This window comes from Elephas maximus, chromosome 19, assembly GCF_024166365.1.
Source record: "Elephas maximus indicus isolate mEleMax1 chromosome 19, mEleMax1 primary haplotype, whole genome shotgun sequence".
In the NCBI taxonomy this organism is placed as follows: domain Eukaryota; kingdom Metazoa; phylum Chordata; class Mammalia; order Proboscidea; family Elephantidae; genus Elephas; species Elephas maximus.
Window position 1 is genome coordinate 63,424,414 of NC_064837.1, and position 18,383 is coordinate 63,442,796.

At 45.3% G+C, this 18,383-nt stretch overlaps 1 protein-coding gene across 2 annotated transcripts in view; it reads right to left on the minus strand.

Moving 5' to 3' along the window:
• Positions 1–18,383, minus strand: part of SLC39A11 (solute carrier family 39 member 11) — a 444,014-nt gene that overhangs the window by 423,654 nt on the left and 1,977 nt on the right. For both annotated transcript variants that reach the window (XM_049861321.1, XM_049861320.1), the window contains exons 2-3: positions 15,497–15,615; positions 9,031–9,069 (exon numbers count right to left, since the gene is read on the minus strand). In XM_049861321.1, coding sequence (XP_049717278.1) covers positions 9,031–9,069; positions 15,497–15,604 — 147 coding nt within the window. In that variant the 5' untranslated portion in view covers positions 15,605–15,615. The remainder of the gene's footprint in view (positions 1–9,030; positions 9,070–15,496; positions 15,616–18,383) is intronic.

Genomic DNA, 18,383 nt, shown 5'->3' on the forward strand with positions numbered 1-18,383 from the left:
AAATGGAGAACAGCTGGTCATCATCAGCCCTCAGACTCAGAGGCCATCATTAGAGGGCATCATTAACTTCCAACAGTGAGCAAGTTATTTGGAAAAAATATTATTCACCACTTGCTGCACAAAAACAGACTCGGCCCGAATCTCTTTAAGAAAATCATGTCTTTTATAAGAAACTAGCTCTCTATGGGATTAAGTAATAGATACTAAATTGCCTTTTCATGCCTATAAGTAAGCTTCTTGATTTGTGGGCTGTCCTTTTCTTCTGCAGTTTCGTACTCATATTTATTCCAAACACAAGTGCTCCTTCCTTGAGACAGAATAGGCATTGATTTAGAGATTCCTAGTCAGTTCAGCCCTCACCAAGGAGATATGCTAGAACCAAAGCCAAGAAATGAAGATGGTGACCCCAGATGCTTCAGCTCCTCCAAATTCATCTAGACATCTTATGCAACAATGACTGAGTTCCCTCTCGGATGAAAAGATATTTAATTACATGTTTAAGTTTTGCCATTGAATCATACTCCTGAGTGGGTGAACCAAAAACTACTTAATTGAAACACCTCACAACTGCCTTACGAACAAAAAGATACATGCTAACTTTAGCTGCAACTCGCACCTTTATATGTGCACAGTCCAGACGCTCTTCATGAGCCATCAAGTTCAATGTCCTCAGTTCTCAGCAAAGTCAGCTGAGGCCCAGGAAGACTAAGGAGCTTGCCCAAAGCCACTCAGCGAAATACTGGCAGGCCCTGACTTCTCATCTGGGTTTGGATAGTTCTGCCACTATCCAGCGATTTTTGATTCTGGGTGAGTCATTTACTCTCTCTGGAAGTGTTTCCTGTCTGTAAATAGAGGCCGCTGGATCAGACATCAACTAGGAGGCTCTGTGGTTTAACAGTGGAAGCCCTGCTGTCAGTGGGCTCGAATCCCGGCCCTGCTCACTGTGTGATCCTCAACAAGTTATATTCTCCAGGCCTCAGTCTTCTCATCTGTAAAGTGAAAGTAAATAACAATACCCAGTACACACCTCACAGAGTTGTGAAAATTAAATTCGATGATCTAGGGAAAGTGCTTGGCAGAGCGCCTCGTACCTAGTAAAAACTCAATGACTATTAACTATTATAATAATCTAAAATCTTCCCCAGTTTTAAAGGATCCTGACAGGAAATAATGACCTTTTTTTTTTTTTTTTAATGGTAATAATTCTCTTTATTAAACTCATGCCTTAGACAAAAATCAAAGCCAGGCATAGGTACTGAGAAGAGGAAGACAATGATTACTGGAGACTTGGAGAGTGATTTAAGAAGCCAAGGAGAAAAACTGCAAATGGATTCAATAGGAGTCATTTAAGGAAAAACTGATTAATACTTTGAAGGCCCTGTCAATGAAAAAAACAATAGAGAAATATATTGCAACAACAACAAAAAAAAAATTCACATGTCCTTTGTCCCAGGAATCCCTCTTACAGAAACACTTGTTTTGGTACACAACTGTAAAAGCTATAAAATTGTAAAAACATGTCACTGCAGCATTATATTAAATATATAGTTCAAGGCACAAACAACACATATGTAAATGTATACACAACTGACTGTCAAAATATGTTAGAAGCATCTGTGCAAGGTACAACGGAATCCCCGTCAACCACCTCATGGCCAGGTTTGCTCTTTTCAAGGTATGTATACAAGGCATCTCACAGCTGTGCTGAAGAAGCAAAGCCTGGAAAGAAGCAAGCACTAGGACACACTTGACTGTCCTGACCCTTTCTGCATAAAAAAATTCTGCAAGGATACACACCCGCGTGTCACCAGTGGTCACCTCTAGGAAACAGGGTAAAGCAGTAAGGAAACCTTCTTCTTTTTTATTTTAAACACATCTGAATTGCTACGTGTCTTTTCTAACAATGAGCATGTATTACTTTTATAATTCAAAAGAAAAGGAAAATGAAGAAATTTTTAAATGAAAGTCCACTCGTGGAAGCTTCTGAAGCATTACTTTTTCTTTCCTAGAGAATAATTTTATTTTTATTCTTGAATGTTCTCAGTAGATACAACATGAATATGGAAATTTTTGAAAGCAAACCCTAAATGTTAGAAGGCCTGGAGTACCTCATGTTGGATTGCTCATTAACCTTTCCCTTCGGGAATGCTGACATGGCCCAGCTGCCAGCCTTATAAAAAGAGAGTCCCAGCTTATGCAGAACTGCCCTGCCTCTACCAAGTCTTCTAAGCTTTCAGAGTTTTGGTACCCTATTGAATACCTCAATGCCACCCGAGCAATATGATTCTTACTGCTATCCTTCTAAGTTAAACACCTCTTACTTACCGGTAGAGTTCAAGTGCAAACATCCAGACTAACGAATTACGACATGTATTCTCATATGAAACATCGCTTTTTGCTTTAGCATTCACTATGAAATATTTCAAACATTCACATGATAGAAAATACAAATACTCAGGTACCCACAACTCAGTTTTAACGAACTTTAACATTTGCCATATTTGCTTCAGATCTTCTGTAAAAAAATAAAAGAGTACTTTCACCTACTGAGCACTGTTTCTAGTCTCTTCTGTTAACTTGTACCGCTGTCACTCAAGTCTCTGGGACATGACTCTGCATCCAATGGCAAATATCAAGTGAACAAGCTACATAAATGGGTAAACCCAAAATACCTTCTTAGGTTCAATTAGGTGACGATGACAAGGGTGTACTTATCTATTAATTTGTACTCTTTCCTTGCGCACTTTTTTAAATGCTCACTAATGTTCAATTAAGGAGCCCTGGTGGCACAGTGGTTAAGTGCTCAGCTGCTAAACAAAAGGTTGGCAGTTAGAACCCACCAGCAGCTCCGAGGGAGAAAGATGTGGCAGTCTGCTTCTGTAAAGATTTACAGACTTGAAAACCCTATGGGGGCAGTTCTACTCTGTCCGATAGGGTTGCTATGAGTTGGAATCGTCTTGATGGCAACAGGTTTTGTTTGGTTTGGGTTTAATGTTTAATTATTGATCTGTTCTAGACTCTTAAAACCCTTAACTGAATAAGTCTCTTGGGTGTAGTTTCCATATCCTAGGGCAAACATCAAGCAAGCAAGCTTTAGGACTACACAGCCCCAAACAGGGAGTTTTCAGGAGGGAATACCTGACAAGTGAATTATTCCCTGCTACTTCACCAACGGGTTTTATGGGTACTTCACTTACTTCACCAATGCGTTTTATGGGTACTTCACCAAACAAATGTAAATGGTCATTTCTCTGAGCTGCCTTGGCAGATCCAGTCACAGTGAAATCCCAAAAATCCCAAATCCAAAGTGCCTAGAATTACGGAAATGTCACTATATAAAAGGTACGATAAGTACAAAGGTGAAATCTGACTCATTCCATTTTTTTTTTTTAATTGTTTTTTGGCAGTCCAGGTTATTTATAACATTAAGGACAACTCACAGATTAAAAATCTGAAAAAGCACAGACTGATTCATTATTTTGTGAAAAATTCCTTTTTGTACTTTATCACGCAGCTTATACTGCTACAATAAATTTCTTCTATGTTGTTTTTAAAAACTGAAAGATTGTTCTGAGAAGCACACAGCAAATACAAGTCGGTCCAGGTACAGAACTCTGGGAATGGGGTTTTCTGCCTGCCACATCCTGCTCCCTTTCAACCTCTGTCTAGAAGTGAGGGGACATGGGTGGCTCAGTGGTAGAATTCTCGCCTTCCCTGCGAGAGACCGGGCTCTGATTCCCAGCCAGTGAACCTCACGCTCAGTCACCACCCATCTATTAGTGGAGGCTAGTGTGTTGCTATGATGCTGAACAGGTTTCAGTGGAAGAAAGATCTGGCAATCTGCTTCCAAAACTCAGCCAGTGAAAACCCTATGGATCCCAATGGTTCGATCCACAACCAATCAGGGGGTTCACGGAGGACCAGGCACCATTTTGTTCCCTTGTGCATGGGGTCACCATGAGTCAAGTGTCGAATTGATGGCAGCTAACAAAAACAACTATAGAAGATACATCAAAATGCTCTAAACGAGAGTTTCTGAACCTCAGCACCACCGACATTTGGGGCTGGATCATTCGTTGTAGTGGAGGCTGTTCTGGGCATTTTAGGATGCTTAGCAGCATGCCTGGCCTCTACCCACTAAATGCCAGTAACACTTCGACCCAGTTTGACAACTAAAAATGTCTCCAGACATTTCAAATGTGCCACCTGGGACAAAACTGCCCACGGTAGAGAAGCACTGAACTGGCCAACTGCTTACCTATATTAAATATAAACTCTTCCACGATGATGTTGTTGTTAGGTGCTGTCGAGTTGGCTCTGACTCATGGCAACCTCGGGTACAACAGAATGAAACACTAACCGGTCCTGCGCCATCCCTCACGATCACTGCTGTGTTTGAACCCATTATTGCAGCCACTGTGTCAATGCATCTCATTGAGGATCTTCCTCTTTTTTGCTGACCCTCTACCAACCATGATGTCTTTCTCCAGGGACTGGTGCCCCTGATAATATGTTCAAAGTATGTGAGATGAATTCTCGCCATCCTCGCTTCCAAGGAGCATTCTGGCTGTACTTCTTCCAAGTCAGATTTGTTCATTCTTCTGGCAGTTCATATTGTATTCAATATTCTTCGCCAACGACATAGCTCAAAGGCATCAATTCTTCTTCGGTCTTCCTTATTCACTGTCTGGCTTTCGTATGCATATGAGGCGACTGAAAATACCATGGCTGGGGTCAGGCGCACCTCAGTCCTCAAAGTGGCATCTTCCATAGTAAGTACAAGCAGTTATTATAGCTCGGGCCCCCTGGGCTATGTCAGGAAGCAGCTATGAGAATCCACCTTTAGTCATCAAAACCATGAAGATTCCCTGAGTTTCTGGAGAAACCCCAAGAGTATGGCCCCTGGACTCCCTTTTAGCTCAGTAATGAAGTCACTCCTGAAGTTCACACTTCAGCCAAAGATCAGACAGGCCCATAAAACAAAGCGAGACCAAAGCGGCACACAAGCCCGGGGTAAGGACTAGGAGGCAGGAGGGGACAAGAAAGCTGGTAATAAGGAACCCAAGGTCAAGAAGGGAGGATGCCAACGTGTCGTGGGGTTGTTAAACAATGTCATAGAACAATATGTGTACTAACTGTTTAATGAGAAGCTAGCCTGTTCTGTAAATCACCTAAAGTACAATTAAAAAAAAAAATTCCCTGAGTTTCAGAATCCAACCACCTTCCACATCCTGTTTTGATTCTTCATGGCTAGGTGTGAGGTCCAACCACCTTCCACATCAAGCTTTTACTGAGAGAAGCCCTGGTGACATAGTGGTTAAGTGCTACAGCTGCTAACCAACAGGTGGCAGTTCAGATCCACCAGGTGCTCCTTGGAAACTCTGTGGGGCACTTCTACTCTGTCCTATAGGGTCGCTATGAGTCAGAATCAACTTGATGGCAACAGGTTTGTTTTTTGTTTTTCGTATGTAACTGAGGACCTGCCAGAAGTTTCTTTATGTAACTAGGTCATATTCAAGCTCCATCTAGAAAAATAAATGACTTACTTTATGGTAAATACATATATATTAACTTTTAGAACATTTTTTTTCTACTAACTACTTTAAAAATCAGAAGTAAAACTACTTTAAATTCTTATGGGGTTCAAAAATCACATATTTTATTGCTCAGAAATTCATTCTCGAATGTCCTGAAGACTATTATATTCTACTGGCTTTTGTCTGCTTGTTTCATTGTGTTTTTTTGTTTTATTTTTGCTAGGTAAATCTTGCAATGACTTTTGACCTAGAAAAAAAACTAAGACATCCAAACGACTGGGACCATTTAAATACAGTCTTGGTCAGAAGCAGTAATACAGCCTAGAGCAGAGTTCCTCAGAATTCTGGATCTCTGTATCCTCTACCACAAAAACCCGTTGCCATCGAGACAAATCTGACTCATAGTGACCTATAGGACAGAACAGAACTGCCCCACAGGGTTTCCAAGGCCGTAGTCTTTATGGAAAGGAGCCCTGGTGGCATAGCGGTTAAGCGTTTGGCTGCTTGCTAACCGAAAGGCCGGCGGATGGAACCCACCAGCCGCCCCACAGAAGAAAGATGTGGCAGTCTGCTTCCATAAAGATTACAGCCTTGGAAACCCTATGGGGCTGTTCTACTCTGTCCTGTAGCGTTACTATGAGTCAGCATCGACTCAATGGCAATGAGTTTTAATCTTTATGGAAGCAGACAGCCACATCTTTCTCCTGCAGAGAGGCTGGTGGGTTGGAACTCCTACCTTCTGGTTAACAGCTGAGCCTTTAACCACTGTACAACCAGGGCTCCTTGTATCCCCTATGGAATTTGGAAAACACAGGTACCCCTTCACTCATTTTTAAGTTGACATTTAAAATGTTTTCATCTTAAGTTTAAAGAGCTGCAAAAGATGCCATTTGTGGCATATAGATATGGGTTTAAATAAAACTGTACATTAGTCCTTTAAATGTATTCAGTAGGATCTAAATAGCATAAAGATTTGATTCCCATGATTATCCACTTTAAAGAAAAAAAATATACATATATAGATATAAACTAAGCTGCACAATACATCTTACGTACTTTTCTGTTTACGTGTCATATTCAACACATGCAAAAAAATACACAAGCAAGCACTTCTTCAACAGTCAAGAATTTTCTATTATTCCATTGTCCCCTTGACTTGTATCTCAATTCATCTCCCCCCAAATTTTATCCTCAAGCAATTTATATCTTACGCTAAAAATCCATTGCTGATTTCGGTATCATATTTTTGTGCAATAAACATATCTATATACATCTCAATTTCATAACATTTCCTGTGAGCCTAGAGCCCTGAATGCTTAAATAACAATTCCCCAGGCTGAGTTATCATTACAACTATTAGTGGTAGAAAATGGATTCCTAACAAGAAAAACATAACGTGCAGCATCACAATTATTAAACTGAAAAACGTAAAATATTCTTGGAAACACATATTTTAATGGGTGGAACTTCTTTTGCGCTTTTTTTTTTTTTCCAATTCCTTTATATATCTATGGATAAATATTGAGGCATTAACAGGATAAGACAGAGCTGAGCATCAATTTATTTCTCTTTTTTTTCTTTTTGTAACATAAGCAAAAACGTGATTAATAAATAAGGAGATGAAATAAAAAGCTGTTTTGTTATATTGTCATACTGTTCTTTGAACTCTTTCCAGGTCACATGCCCAAAATCCCCGAGTGGTCCATCAGGGAAAATTACTTTTAAGGATTTCTCCACAGATAATTCAATTAGGTCCCCCTTCAAAGGACGAGACAGTATCTGAATTGCTAAAGGATTGGTGCCCAGTAGTTAGGGTCTTTTACTTCCTCCACACCAGCACCAACATCTCAAGGGTCCCTCTGTCTAATGAGTGGAGGTTTTGCTACCCAGAGGCAAGGTGACAAGGCAACAGTGTCTTTCTTTTGCAAAGTAGGGGAGGTACAACCGTGCAACGGAAGGTAGGAAAGGAAAACTGGCTCCCAGGGCATCCTCAGGCTGAGCGGTTTTAGGAAAAAGAGCATATGGAATCTGAGAATCTGGAAGCTGATTTTATTAGCACTCACCCATAGGCTGGTGTCTCTGGGGGGTGGAAATATTTAAGCACACAGCTAGTAATCAACAGGTTGGCGGTTTAAACCTACGCAGGGCACCACAGAAGGAAGTCCTGGCTATCTGCTTCAGAAAGGTCACAGCCATGAAAACCTTATGGAATGCAGTTCTACTCTGCACACATGGGGTCGTCATGAGTCGAAACTGACTTGATAGCAACAGGTTTGTGTTTTTTGCTTAGTTTGTTTTGTTCATATGCCTGTGTACTACTTGGAAAGTCTTTGTATACTCTCGTGGGTACATGGACCCCAGCCTGAAGGCCGCTACCCTAATTGACCTCTGGGAGGTCTCAGCCTAGGCCAGTTTTTTCCAGATCACAGGACTATAAACAAGGGCAAAAGGCACCGAACTGTGATCAACTAAAAGGGAAAACCACATATAACATGCCTTCTGATGTGGATGAGGCAATGGGAAGACACATCACCACCTACAGTGTATTCATGCCTGAACAATTAACTCTGAGTTCATCAAGATTCTAGGTCTAACTCCCAGCTTACAGGAAACACAGGGGATTGAAGAACAAGGTATATAGCACCACAAGAAAGCAATCAGCCAGTTCCAGAACGTGAGACTTTATACAGACAAATGCCCCAGTTTCTCTAACAAATTAATGGTATGGGGGAAAAAAAGGGAGAGGGGGACTGTTAAAAACTAAAAGAGACTATAAAGACAGAAGAAACAAATTCAATGTGAAAATCTTATTTGGATCCCAATTCTAGCAAAACAGTTTTAGAAAACGCAAGAAGAGATTTAAGTATGCACTGAGTGCTAGACTATATTAAAAAACTACTGTTCATTTTAGAAGGTGTGATTATGGCATGGGGATTCTGTTTAGAGAAAACAAGTCATTCAGCTAGAGGTAGATACGGAATGTACGGGTGGAATTACATGTTGTCTGAGGTTTGCTTTTAAAAAATATCCCAATTTTCCAAGAAGACATCTGGGGGAAGACAGATGAAATGAGATTATCAAAATGGTGATTAGGATTGAAGCCATGTAAATGGGTACCTGAGGGTACATCCTATAATTATCTCCACTTTTTAACACATTTGAAAATTTCTATACTACAAAGCCTTTTAAGAGAGGAGCAGAGGAGACAAAGAGAATAATTAGTGCCAACTATACATCAGGCTCTTGCTAGGCCCTTCCTAAGTATCATCTCATTTTGTTATTGAGGCAGCTACCAAAGAAGCCTCCTTCCCCATCTAAAGAGAGGCAGGGCCATTTAAAAAACTGGAAAATAAACAGGGTCGGTGATAAGACGGAGCCATTAGCACATGGATGCATCTAGGTCACACAGAGACAAAGACTGGAGATGCCTGGGCAGAGAAGTGTCAGAATAAATGTGTCTCCATTCTCGTATCTCCTACCATATGCTACTTACCCCTGCAGCAAAGCCAAGGCTTCCATCTAAGATCTGCCTCTGCAAATGAAAACAACATGTTTCAGTTTCCGAAGGACAACAGGCTGTTTCCTACAACAAGAAGAGGCCTTAAGGCCAAAGAGAGTCACTCGAATAAAGGCTGGCCCATTTCTGAGTTAGTGATCCTGGCTGGAAACCCAAGCCCAAGCCTTCATAAGATGGGACAAGGACGGGGGGGGCAGGGGGGCCTCCCATTCATCCCCAAGCCCATCAGTGTTCGTTCTGTGTGGTGTGTGGCTTGTACTGATCCAGGCATTGTCTCTTGCCAGGCTCCCCCTATACATGATACCTATAACTCTTTAGCAAGTAGTCGTCCTAAAAGATGGAAAACACCAAGAGTTGGCAAGCAACCAAAACCCTCCCACACTGCAAGTGGGTGTGTAAACTGGCACAACGACTTTGGGAAACTATTTTGCAGCATCAACTAGAGCTGAACATATGCACACCCCCTGACGCAGCAATGCCACTCCTGAGTGACTGCCCAACAGCAGTGCATACTTGTGGATTCACCAAACACGTGGACTAGAAGTTCGCAGCAGCACTGTGGGTGAGAACCAAAACCAGAAAGTACTCAGTTGCCTAACAACAGTGGAATGGATACACCAATTACGGTATATCCATACATGGCATTAAGGACATACACACACACTATATATACGAAGAATCTCACGAACAGGCAGGGGCATTCAGTAAGCTGGAAAATGAATAGGGGGAAATAAGCCAGACCCAAGAATACATATTATACAATTAGCCCATTTATATAAAGTATAAAACCAGGGAAAACTACAGGCAGTCCCTGGGTTACAAGCAAGTTCCATTCCTAAATCTACCTTTATATCGAATTTGTACGAAAGTAGCAACAGGTACGGTTCGAGTCTAACATCAGTTCGTCAAATATTTGTCTTAGCATATAGTGTATAGTGTACCTTTATATGCATAAAAAACATTACATAAACACTTCCAGATACACTAAAACATCTTTAACATAATAAACCCCCCCCAAAAAACCCACTGCCATCGAGTCAATTCCAATTCATAGCGACCCTAAAGGACAGAGTAGAACTGCCCCATAGGGTTTCCAAGGAGTGCCTAGTGGATTTGAACTGCCGACCTTCTGGTTAGCAGCTGTAGCTCTTAACCGCTGTGCCACCAGGGTTTCCTTAATAGTACAATAATAACAGTAATAATGTTTAGATGCACATCATTATTATGAACCATTGCGTGTGCCTCAAATTTTTAATAAAATAGACTTTATGGGCTGTACGTAAGTCAGATATTTGTAACCTGGGGACTGCCTGTAATCACTGTTGTCGGAGATGAGAAGAGTCATTATCCTTGGAGTGGAAGTTGGGGAGCGGAAGGCAGCTGAGCAGTCAGGGAGAGGTTGGCGGATAAGACGGGTGATGGGGGAAGGTTGGGGGAGCAGGGTAGGGAAGGAGGGAGGCTGGGTGGCGGGGGGAGATTGGGTGGTGGGAGAAGGTTGGGTGGTGGGGGGAGGTTGGGTGGTGAGGGGAAGTTGGGTGGTGGAGGGAGGCTGGGTGGTGGAAGGAGGCTGGGTGGTGGAGGGAGGCTGGGCAGTAGGGCAGGATGGGTGATGGGGGGAGGATGGGTGCTGGGGGGGAGGTTGGGTGCTGGGGGGAGGTTGGGTGCTGGGGGAAGTTTGGGCAGTAGGGGAAGATGGGTGATGGGGGGCTGGGAGGTGAGGGGAGGATGGGTCGTGGAGGGAGGCTGGGTGGCGGAGGGAGGCTGGGCAATAGGGCAGGACGGGTGATGGGGGAGGATGGGTGCTGGGGGAGGTTGGGTGCTGGGGGGAGGTTGGGTGCTGGGGGAAGTTTGGGCAGTAGGGGAGGATGGGTGATGGGGGGAGGCTGGGTGGTGGGGAGAGGTTAGGTGGTTGGGGAGGTTGGGTGGTGGGGAGAGGTTGGGTGGTAGGGGGAGGTTGGGTGGTGGAGGGAGGTTGGGTGGTGGGGGAGGTTGGGCGGTGGGGGGAGGTTGGGTGCTGGGCGAAGTTTGGGCTCTGTGAGGAGGTTAAGCAATGAAGGGTACTAATTAGCAGGGAGCCTGACATGGCTGCTGCAGGGGAGGGCCCTGCTACCATTCTGTTTCTTGGTCTGGTACTAGTTTCAAGAACATTCTTGAAAATTTATCAAGCTCTACACTTACGAAATGTGTACTTTTCTATAGGCATCTTATACTTCAACAAAAAGTTGTTTCTAAAAACGTGGCCTAAGTTATGGATATAAGCTATACTCATGTGAACATGTTAAAGCCTAAGAAGCCAGAGCCACTGAGTCAACCACTTCCAGCCATAAGCAGCCTCTCCCCAGCTCTGTGGCCATGAGATGGATGGAAGGTTTTGACTCCAGTGAGCTAGACAAACCACATGCTTCTTCAGCTATGCCATGATGTAAACAAAGTTGTCCAAGCAACTAATCTAATCAAACTAGACAAATACAAAGAAGAATTCTGATAAAAATTACCCTAGCAGCCTTTATTTGCATCCTGAAAGGGGAAAAATTAAATATTTTTTTAAATCAATAACTCTGTTATTCCACTTTCAGACATTTATCTCGAGGGATTAATCAGGTATGGTTAAGTACTCAAAGATGTATCTCCATCATAACATTATTTCTAAGAGCAGAAAAAAAATGGACATAACCTAATTGTCCAATAAAAAATAATTGGGGAATATTTAGGTAAACTGTGGTACAGCTACACAGTGTGATATTATGTAGCCATTTAAGCAATATCCTCAAAAAAACCACTTAGGGATATAGCAGATACTTACAATAGCAAGTGAGAAAAAGTAGTTATAAAACATTATGTACAATCTGATCCCCATGATGTAAAGAAAATAAATATGTTCATACATACATATGGTCGAATAAAAGTTTGAACAAATACGTTAATAGTTTTCCCTTTGGAATGTGAGATTAGGAAAGTTTTTCTTATTTCTTTAGACTTTTCCATATTACAAGTTTCTGACAATTAGCATAAGATTTTTTAAATCAGGAAAATAAATTGTGAGTGGAACTAAAACAACGTTGATAACACAGTTGAGGGTAGATTGTTGAGTGCCTGCTATCCTAAGCCATTCTCACTACAGCCCCTGTTCTGGTGGGGTGAAAACTGAGCTTTGCTCGAAGGGATGGAGCACAGCCCTGTGGGCTCATTCCTATGGCTCCCTTTGTCTCCCCATGCCCTACCCCGTCCCACCTCATCACACACACCTCCTGTGCAAGAAAGAGTTAACACAGCAGGCCTAAGGCTGCTATCTTGAGGAGGTCCTGCCTGCAGGGTCGGCTCTTGGCTGGCTTCTGGGAACTTGGCTCTTGAACCATTCCCTAACTGATAAGGAGAGCTCACCGTGCCTAGGCACAACACCTGTTTTCCTGAACACCTGAAAGTCTGGAATTTTGATATGTGCTATGCCTACATGACCACCTCCCAGCAAAGGCCTTGGGTGGCACATCCCTAATGAGCTTCCCCAGGCAGAAACATCACCCACGTGTTACCGTACTCTGCTGCTGCGAAAAGAGCATGCTTGGTGTGCCCTCTCACAGGAGGGAAAGAGCTGCAGACACCTGTGCACAGATTTCTCTAGACCCCATCTGTCCTTTCCCCTTGCTGATCCAATCAGTCCTTTCGCTGTAAGAAACCTTAGCTGTGAGGACAGCTATACGCTGAGTGCCACGTGTCCTTCTGACAAATCACCAAACACGTAGGTGGTCCTGAGAACTACCTACATGCCTCCAGATAGAGAAAGGTCTGCACAACTGCTCTTGCTGACCTGTTGATTACACTGAAGCAAAAACACCAAACCAGTTGCCATGAGTTCACTCCAACTCATGGCGACCTCGTGTGTGTCAAAGTAGAACTGCACCCCATAGGATTTTCACTGGCTAATTTTCTGGAAGTAGATCACCAGGCCTTTCTTCTGAGGTGTCTTTCGGTGGACCCGAACCTCCAATCTTTTGGTTAGCAGCTAAGCACGTTAACTGTTTGCTCCACCCAGGGACTCCAGGTGACTATACTAAACGTGAGGCAAATTCAGGGCTCTGAAGTGCCAAGGACAGGAGGGCACCTCCACAGTAACCTATAACCTCTGCCTTCTGAAGAGCCCCATGGCACCGGCCAGCAGCTCCATGACGCTACTGACTCCCACTCACTAGAGTGCTGCATTTAACTCACATCTCAACGGCCAGCTCAGCCTTGGCTATTGCTGAGGCTTTTGCTCAGATTTTGCTCCTCAGTGCAGAAGAAACCAAAAACCAAAGCCATTGCTGTCAAGTTGAGTTGAGTCGATTTCGACTCATATCGATCCAACAGGACAGGGTAGAACTGCTCCATAGGGTTTCCAAGGAGCAGCTGGTGGATTTGAACTGCCGACCTTTTGGTTAGCAGCTGTAGCTCTTAACCACTGTGCCACCAGGGCCCCCAAAAGAAACCAGTAAGGATGCGAGCAGAGGCTGCTCTGCTCAGGATCTGGCAGAAGGGCAGGAAAGGACCCAGGAAACCTAGAGAGACTTCACGAGAAGGGGGAAAGTTAGGTAACAGCCCGTGTCTCTTGTGCAGGGACTAGGTTTCGAAAGCTTCCCCTCCCTGTCCACAGGAACTTGGGATTCAAGGGTTGTGTGTCTCCAAGTCTCCGGGAGGCTCAGACCTCCCACACAGGAGGCAGGTGGTGCTGTGGGGAAGTCAGGGTGACATCGGTGAGCTCAGGGCCTGCTTTACCGGTCTCTGTTGTGGCTAACACAGAGGGCCCGGCTTGCCAACTTGCTCGATGTGTTCCAGTTCCTGGATCTGTCTCACAGCACATTTAAATAAATCTACACAGAGCACTCATTTACCACTCCTGCAATTTCTAGGCTGCAGTCTGAACAAAACAGGGACTTTCCTCTAGTAAGCCAGCGATCATCTCTCTGGGCCTATAGACTCAGGGGGTTAAGGGCTGCAGAAAATAATAGGATTTCAAGTCTGTGAGGAGAGGAAAGTGTGAACATGTGTGTGTAGAGGGGGGTAGGGGTTGTATATGCGCAGTATATGGGTGTGGGGAGGTGGTGGGATATAGATGCAGTATGTGTTGGGGGCGTTGTAGGAAGCTATGGAGGGTGTGGAAACCCTGGTGGAGTAGTGGTTAAGTACTATGGCTGCTAACCAAGAGGTCGGCAGTTTGAATTCACCAGGCTCTCCTTGGAAACTCTATGGGGCAGTTCTACTCCGTCCTATAAGGTCGCTATGAGTTGGAATCCACTTGAGGGCAGTGGGTTTGGGTTTTTTTTTTTTTGGTTTTATGGAGGGTGTGGGTGGGTGTGGGGGGGTTGTGGGGGTATAGGTGGGTGTGGGGGAGCTGTAGGGGGCTGGAGGAGTGGAAGGTGGCTGTGCAGGTGTGGGTGGGTGTGGAGGAGTTGTAGGGGGCTGGAGGAGTGGAAGGTGGTTGCGTCAGTACATGGGAGGATATGGGGGTGGGATTGTGTGTGAGGGTGTGGGGTGTGGTCATTGGTGGGGGTTATGGAGATTGTAGGGAGTTGTGGAGGTATGCGGAGAGTACGTGTAAGGAGTATGAATGTGAGGAAGGGATGTGGGGGAGTGGCTGCATGGGTGCACAAGAGGGTGTGTGGGGGTGTGGGGATGTGGGGGGGGCATATGTGGGTGTGTGTGTGGCGATGTGGGGTGGGGAGGGGCATATAGGGTACAAGGGTATGAGGTGTGAGGTGTGGGTAAGAGACACGTGAGGGAGGTGTTGGAAAGGCGTGCAGGCATGTGGGGTTGTGAGTACCTGGGGTGAGCGAGGGTGCTGGGGGGTTCCTGAGGAAAGAGTGGAGGATATGTAAACAGGGTGGGTGGGCCAGTGGGGGAATGTCGGGGCTGGCTGGGTAGCAGGCTGGGTATATCCACCCCAAAGGGGGAAACGGAAAGCCCTGGAGACGGGGTAAGAGAGAAAAGTGAACAGATACTCTTCCTTTCCCCTAACGTCTTTTCAATCATCCCAGCCCACTCAAGGCCACAGGAGAGGACAGTTACAGACAACACCGAATGTTCTTTTTCAGATGTGCACGTTGTCACCTCTGTTCCGGGCCTGAAAGAAATGCCATGGAAAATAGAAACCAGGTCATGGGCAAATGAGGCTATATAACTGGGCTCCTCACTTCTGATGCCCTATCAGTTAGGTCTCCAGAATCATGAGGGGGAAAGCAGACAGGGTAAAAAGTGTGTCTGCTGCGAGCAGAACCCCGTTCTCCCAGCCTGGGCAGGGAGAAGGGGAAAAATGAGACGACCGACCGCTGAAAAACAGCAATGCACACACAACTGGCAAGTGGCCAGTGGCATTAGAGTCTGCAATTCAATCCTGCCTTCGGGCATGGAATCACTTCGGAGCTCACCAAGAATCCTCGCGAACTTCCAGAACCCAAGCCGGTCAACTCACCTGTCCCCTAGAGAATATGAACACGAGAGCCGCCCCTGCAGCAGTCATGCCCCAGGTGAAGAAGGTTCCCAGCAAGGCCTGGAACACAGAGCTGTGGCCTTGGAGCATACTGGATACAGCTGGAATCAGAAGGAGATAGGGTCAGCCATGGGTGGTCTGTTTCAGTGGCACACACATACTCTGACAAGTTCTAGCACCTTCCACCCGAGCTGGCCTGTATCTGGTTCAGTGGAGCCCACAAGTCAGCACCAAGGCTCCATGGCAGGCACCTCCCTGCCACCATTCCAACATTCCTCAACGTCCCAGCACACAGGCATCTACCCCTGGTTTCTTCATCCCGGTCCCCCCAGGTATGGGAAATCAACTAAGTCTCAAAGCAGAGGTATGGGACACTGGGAAGATGCCAGCGAAGCCCAGGAAAGAGGTTACAACATTGGAAAATGGTTCCAAAGAGAAACAGCTCAAAGAACGGGAACTATCCTGCCTGGAGAAAAGGCACACAGGAGGGTCTGACAGCAGCCTTCTCGCACATTCTGCCTGCCCCACCTGCCCTGACCATAGTCTGTGTGCTCTGTGGCCTCTGAAGACAGGTGATTGGCTCAGGTTCTCTCTTGAAGCTCTTCCACTGAATTCCTGATGCAACTTTCAACAGTTCCCCATGGCCCCTCCCTGTGACTACAAAGGATAAACTCCAGGTACTGACCGTCAGTACCCCCCCCCACTCTTCAAGCCCCTCGCCCCACTACGCCCTGTGTGGTCACCATCCTCCAGCTTAACCAAATGACCTGCGGCTCCTTCAAGAAGCCCCAGACATCCTGTGTCTCTGTCCTGAACGCCTTCCTCCAAATTTCCAGCCATCAGACCCCAGCACACCTCTGCAACCCACCTGCTAGCACCTTCATGAAGGCTTCCCTGACCCATCCCGGTCCCTGTTCTAGAACACATCTTTGGTGGTTTTTTGTGCAGACTTGCCTTCATCTTTCATATCATTGGTTGCTTAAAAACATGGACAATGCTTTTTCATACTTGGCACTCCTCCAAAATAGGGCTTTGGGGTACCCAAAAAATACTTGTTGAATTGAAAAGAGCCAGCTTACCTTGATGGGACACTCAGCAAGGACAAAGAGACAGACCCAAAAATGGCACTGCCCCTGGTCGACTTAGCTCAGTGCTGCTGAACCTGGAGTCACACCACCGCCCACCAGGGGAAGAAAGGGAAGTACTGTTCCCTCGTGTTTCCACTCAGGCAGCCTCCCCTAGACTTTAACCTGCTTAAAATCCTAGCTCAGAAGAGTCAGGGAGTCAGACCTCTCGCTGTGGAAAGTTACAAGGTGGAGGAACCCATTTGTTGAAAAGCCTTGTGTTCTAGTACACAAACATCAGGGCTCAGGGCCTCATCTCAAAGGCCTCATTCAGCTCCCCACTGGCCTTCCAGCACCCACAGAGCTGGACACGACCCTACCAGGCTCAGCCCTGCCAGGTTCCGGTGTAGTCCTTGGCCTGCAGATCAACGGCTGGAGATACAGCCTCTCCCTCCTGACCCTGGAAGGAAACTGTGGCAGAGGGTGGCCGGGTCCCATATGCCAAAGGGCTCAGCAGCACAGCCAGGATTCAGACCTAGGAAGGCCAGGAGTCCAGGCAAGCCCAGGTAAGCCTGGACAAACCCAGATGAGCCCAGGTAAACCCAGATGAGGCCAGGCTTGGCACCAGGGTCAGGAAACCCCTAAGAAAAATAGTACCTATGGGTTCAAACATACCCCCCTAGTCTGAATGGAACTCAAAAGAAGGTTTTGTATTTGTTTCTTAAACTAAGGCATCTAGATCATTATACCAGTTGTCTACTTCTAGCTGCTTAGGGATAACATTTCAAACAGTATTTACTAAGCACTCTACAAAGAAAGGCACATAGCTATCATTCTCTTACCACTTATCATCCAAGACAGGTTATAACAAAAAACATCCTTTTTTTTTTTTTTTTCTTCTTTTCAGCAGGGAATGTACCTTTTAACAGCTACAGAACAGAGCAAACCATTTACATAGGCCAACGGGCCAGACTCAAAAGTGAATTTTGTGGACAGAGAACAGAAGAGAGCTGGTGGGTGTTCCTGGTGGTTAGTTGGTAAGGAAACTCTCCTCAACCTGCCCCCTTCACACCCAAGCACCTGAGAAATAAGACAAAGGGGCACAGAAGGAGGACCGAGGTCTGCACATCCTTTCAAACCCAACAGGTACCACATTTATCATTGGCAATTCAAGCCCAGCGCTCCCCCGTAGAAGGTTCTTTCCATTTGCTGTTTTAAATCCTCGCTACTCAAAGGAGTAAGGAACCCTGGTGGTGCAGTGGTTACGCTCAGCTGCTAACCAGAACTGCAGCAGTTGGAACTTCCCAGCTGCTCCTCAGCAGAAAGATGTGGCAGCCTGCTTCTGTAAAGATTACAGTCTTAGTAACCCTATGGGGCAGTTCTACTCTGTCCTATAAGGTCACTATGAGTCGGAACTGACGTGATGGCATCGGGTTTGGTGTTTTTTTGGACTCAATGGGCGGAGTTCCTCGGTGGTCCAAATGGTTAACGCATTTGGCTGCTAAACAAACAGCTGGAGGTTTGAGTCCACCTACAGGTGTCTCAGAAGAAAGGCCTGGTGATCTGCTTCCCAAAAATCAGCCATTGAATAATAAAATCTATTAAGAAAACATCCTGCATCCCACGTTAGAGAGTGGCATCTGGGGTCTTAAACGCTAGCACACAGCCATCTAAGATGCATCAATTGGTTTCAACCGACCTGGAACAAAGGAGAATGAAGAACACCAAAGATACAAGGTAATTATGAGTCCAAGAGACAGAAAGGGCCACATAAACCAGCAACTACATCAGCCTGAGACCAGAAG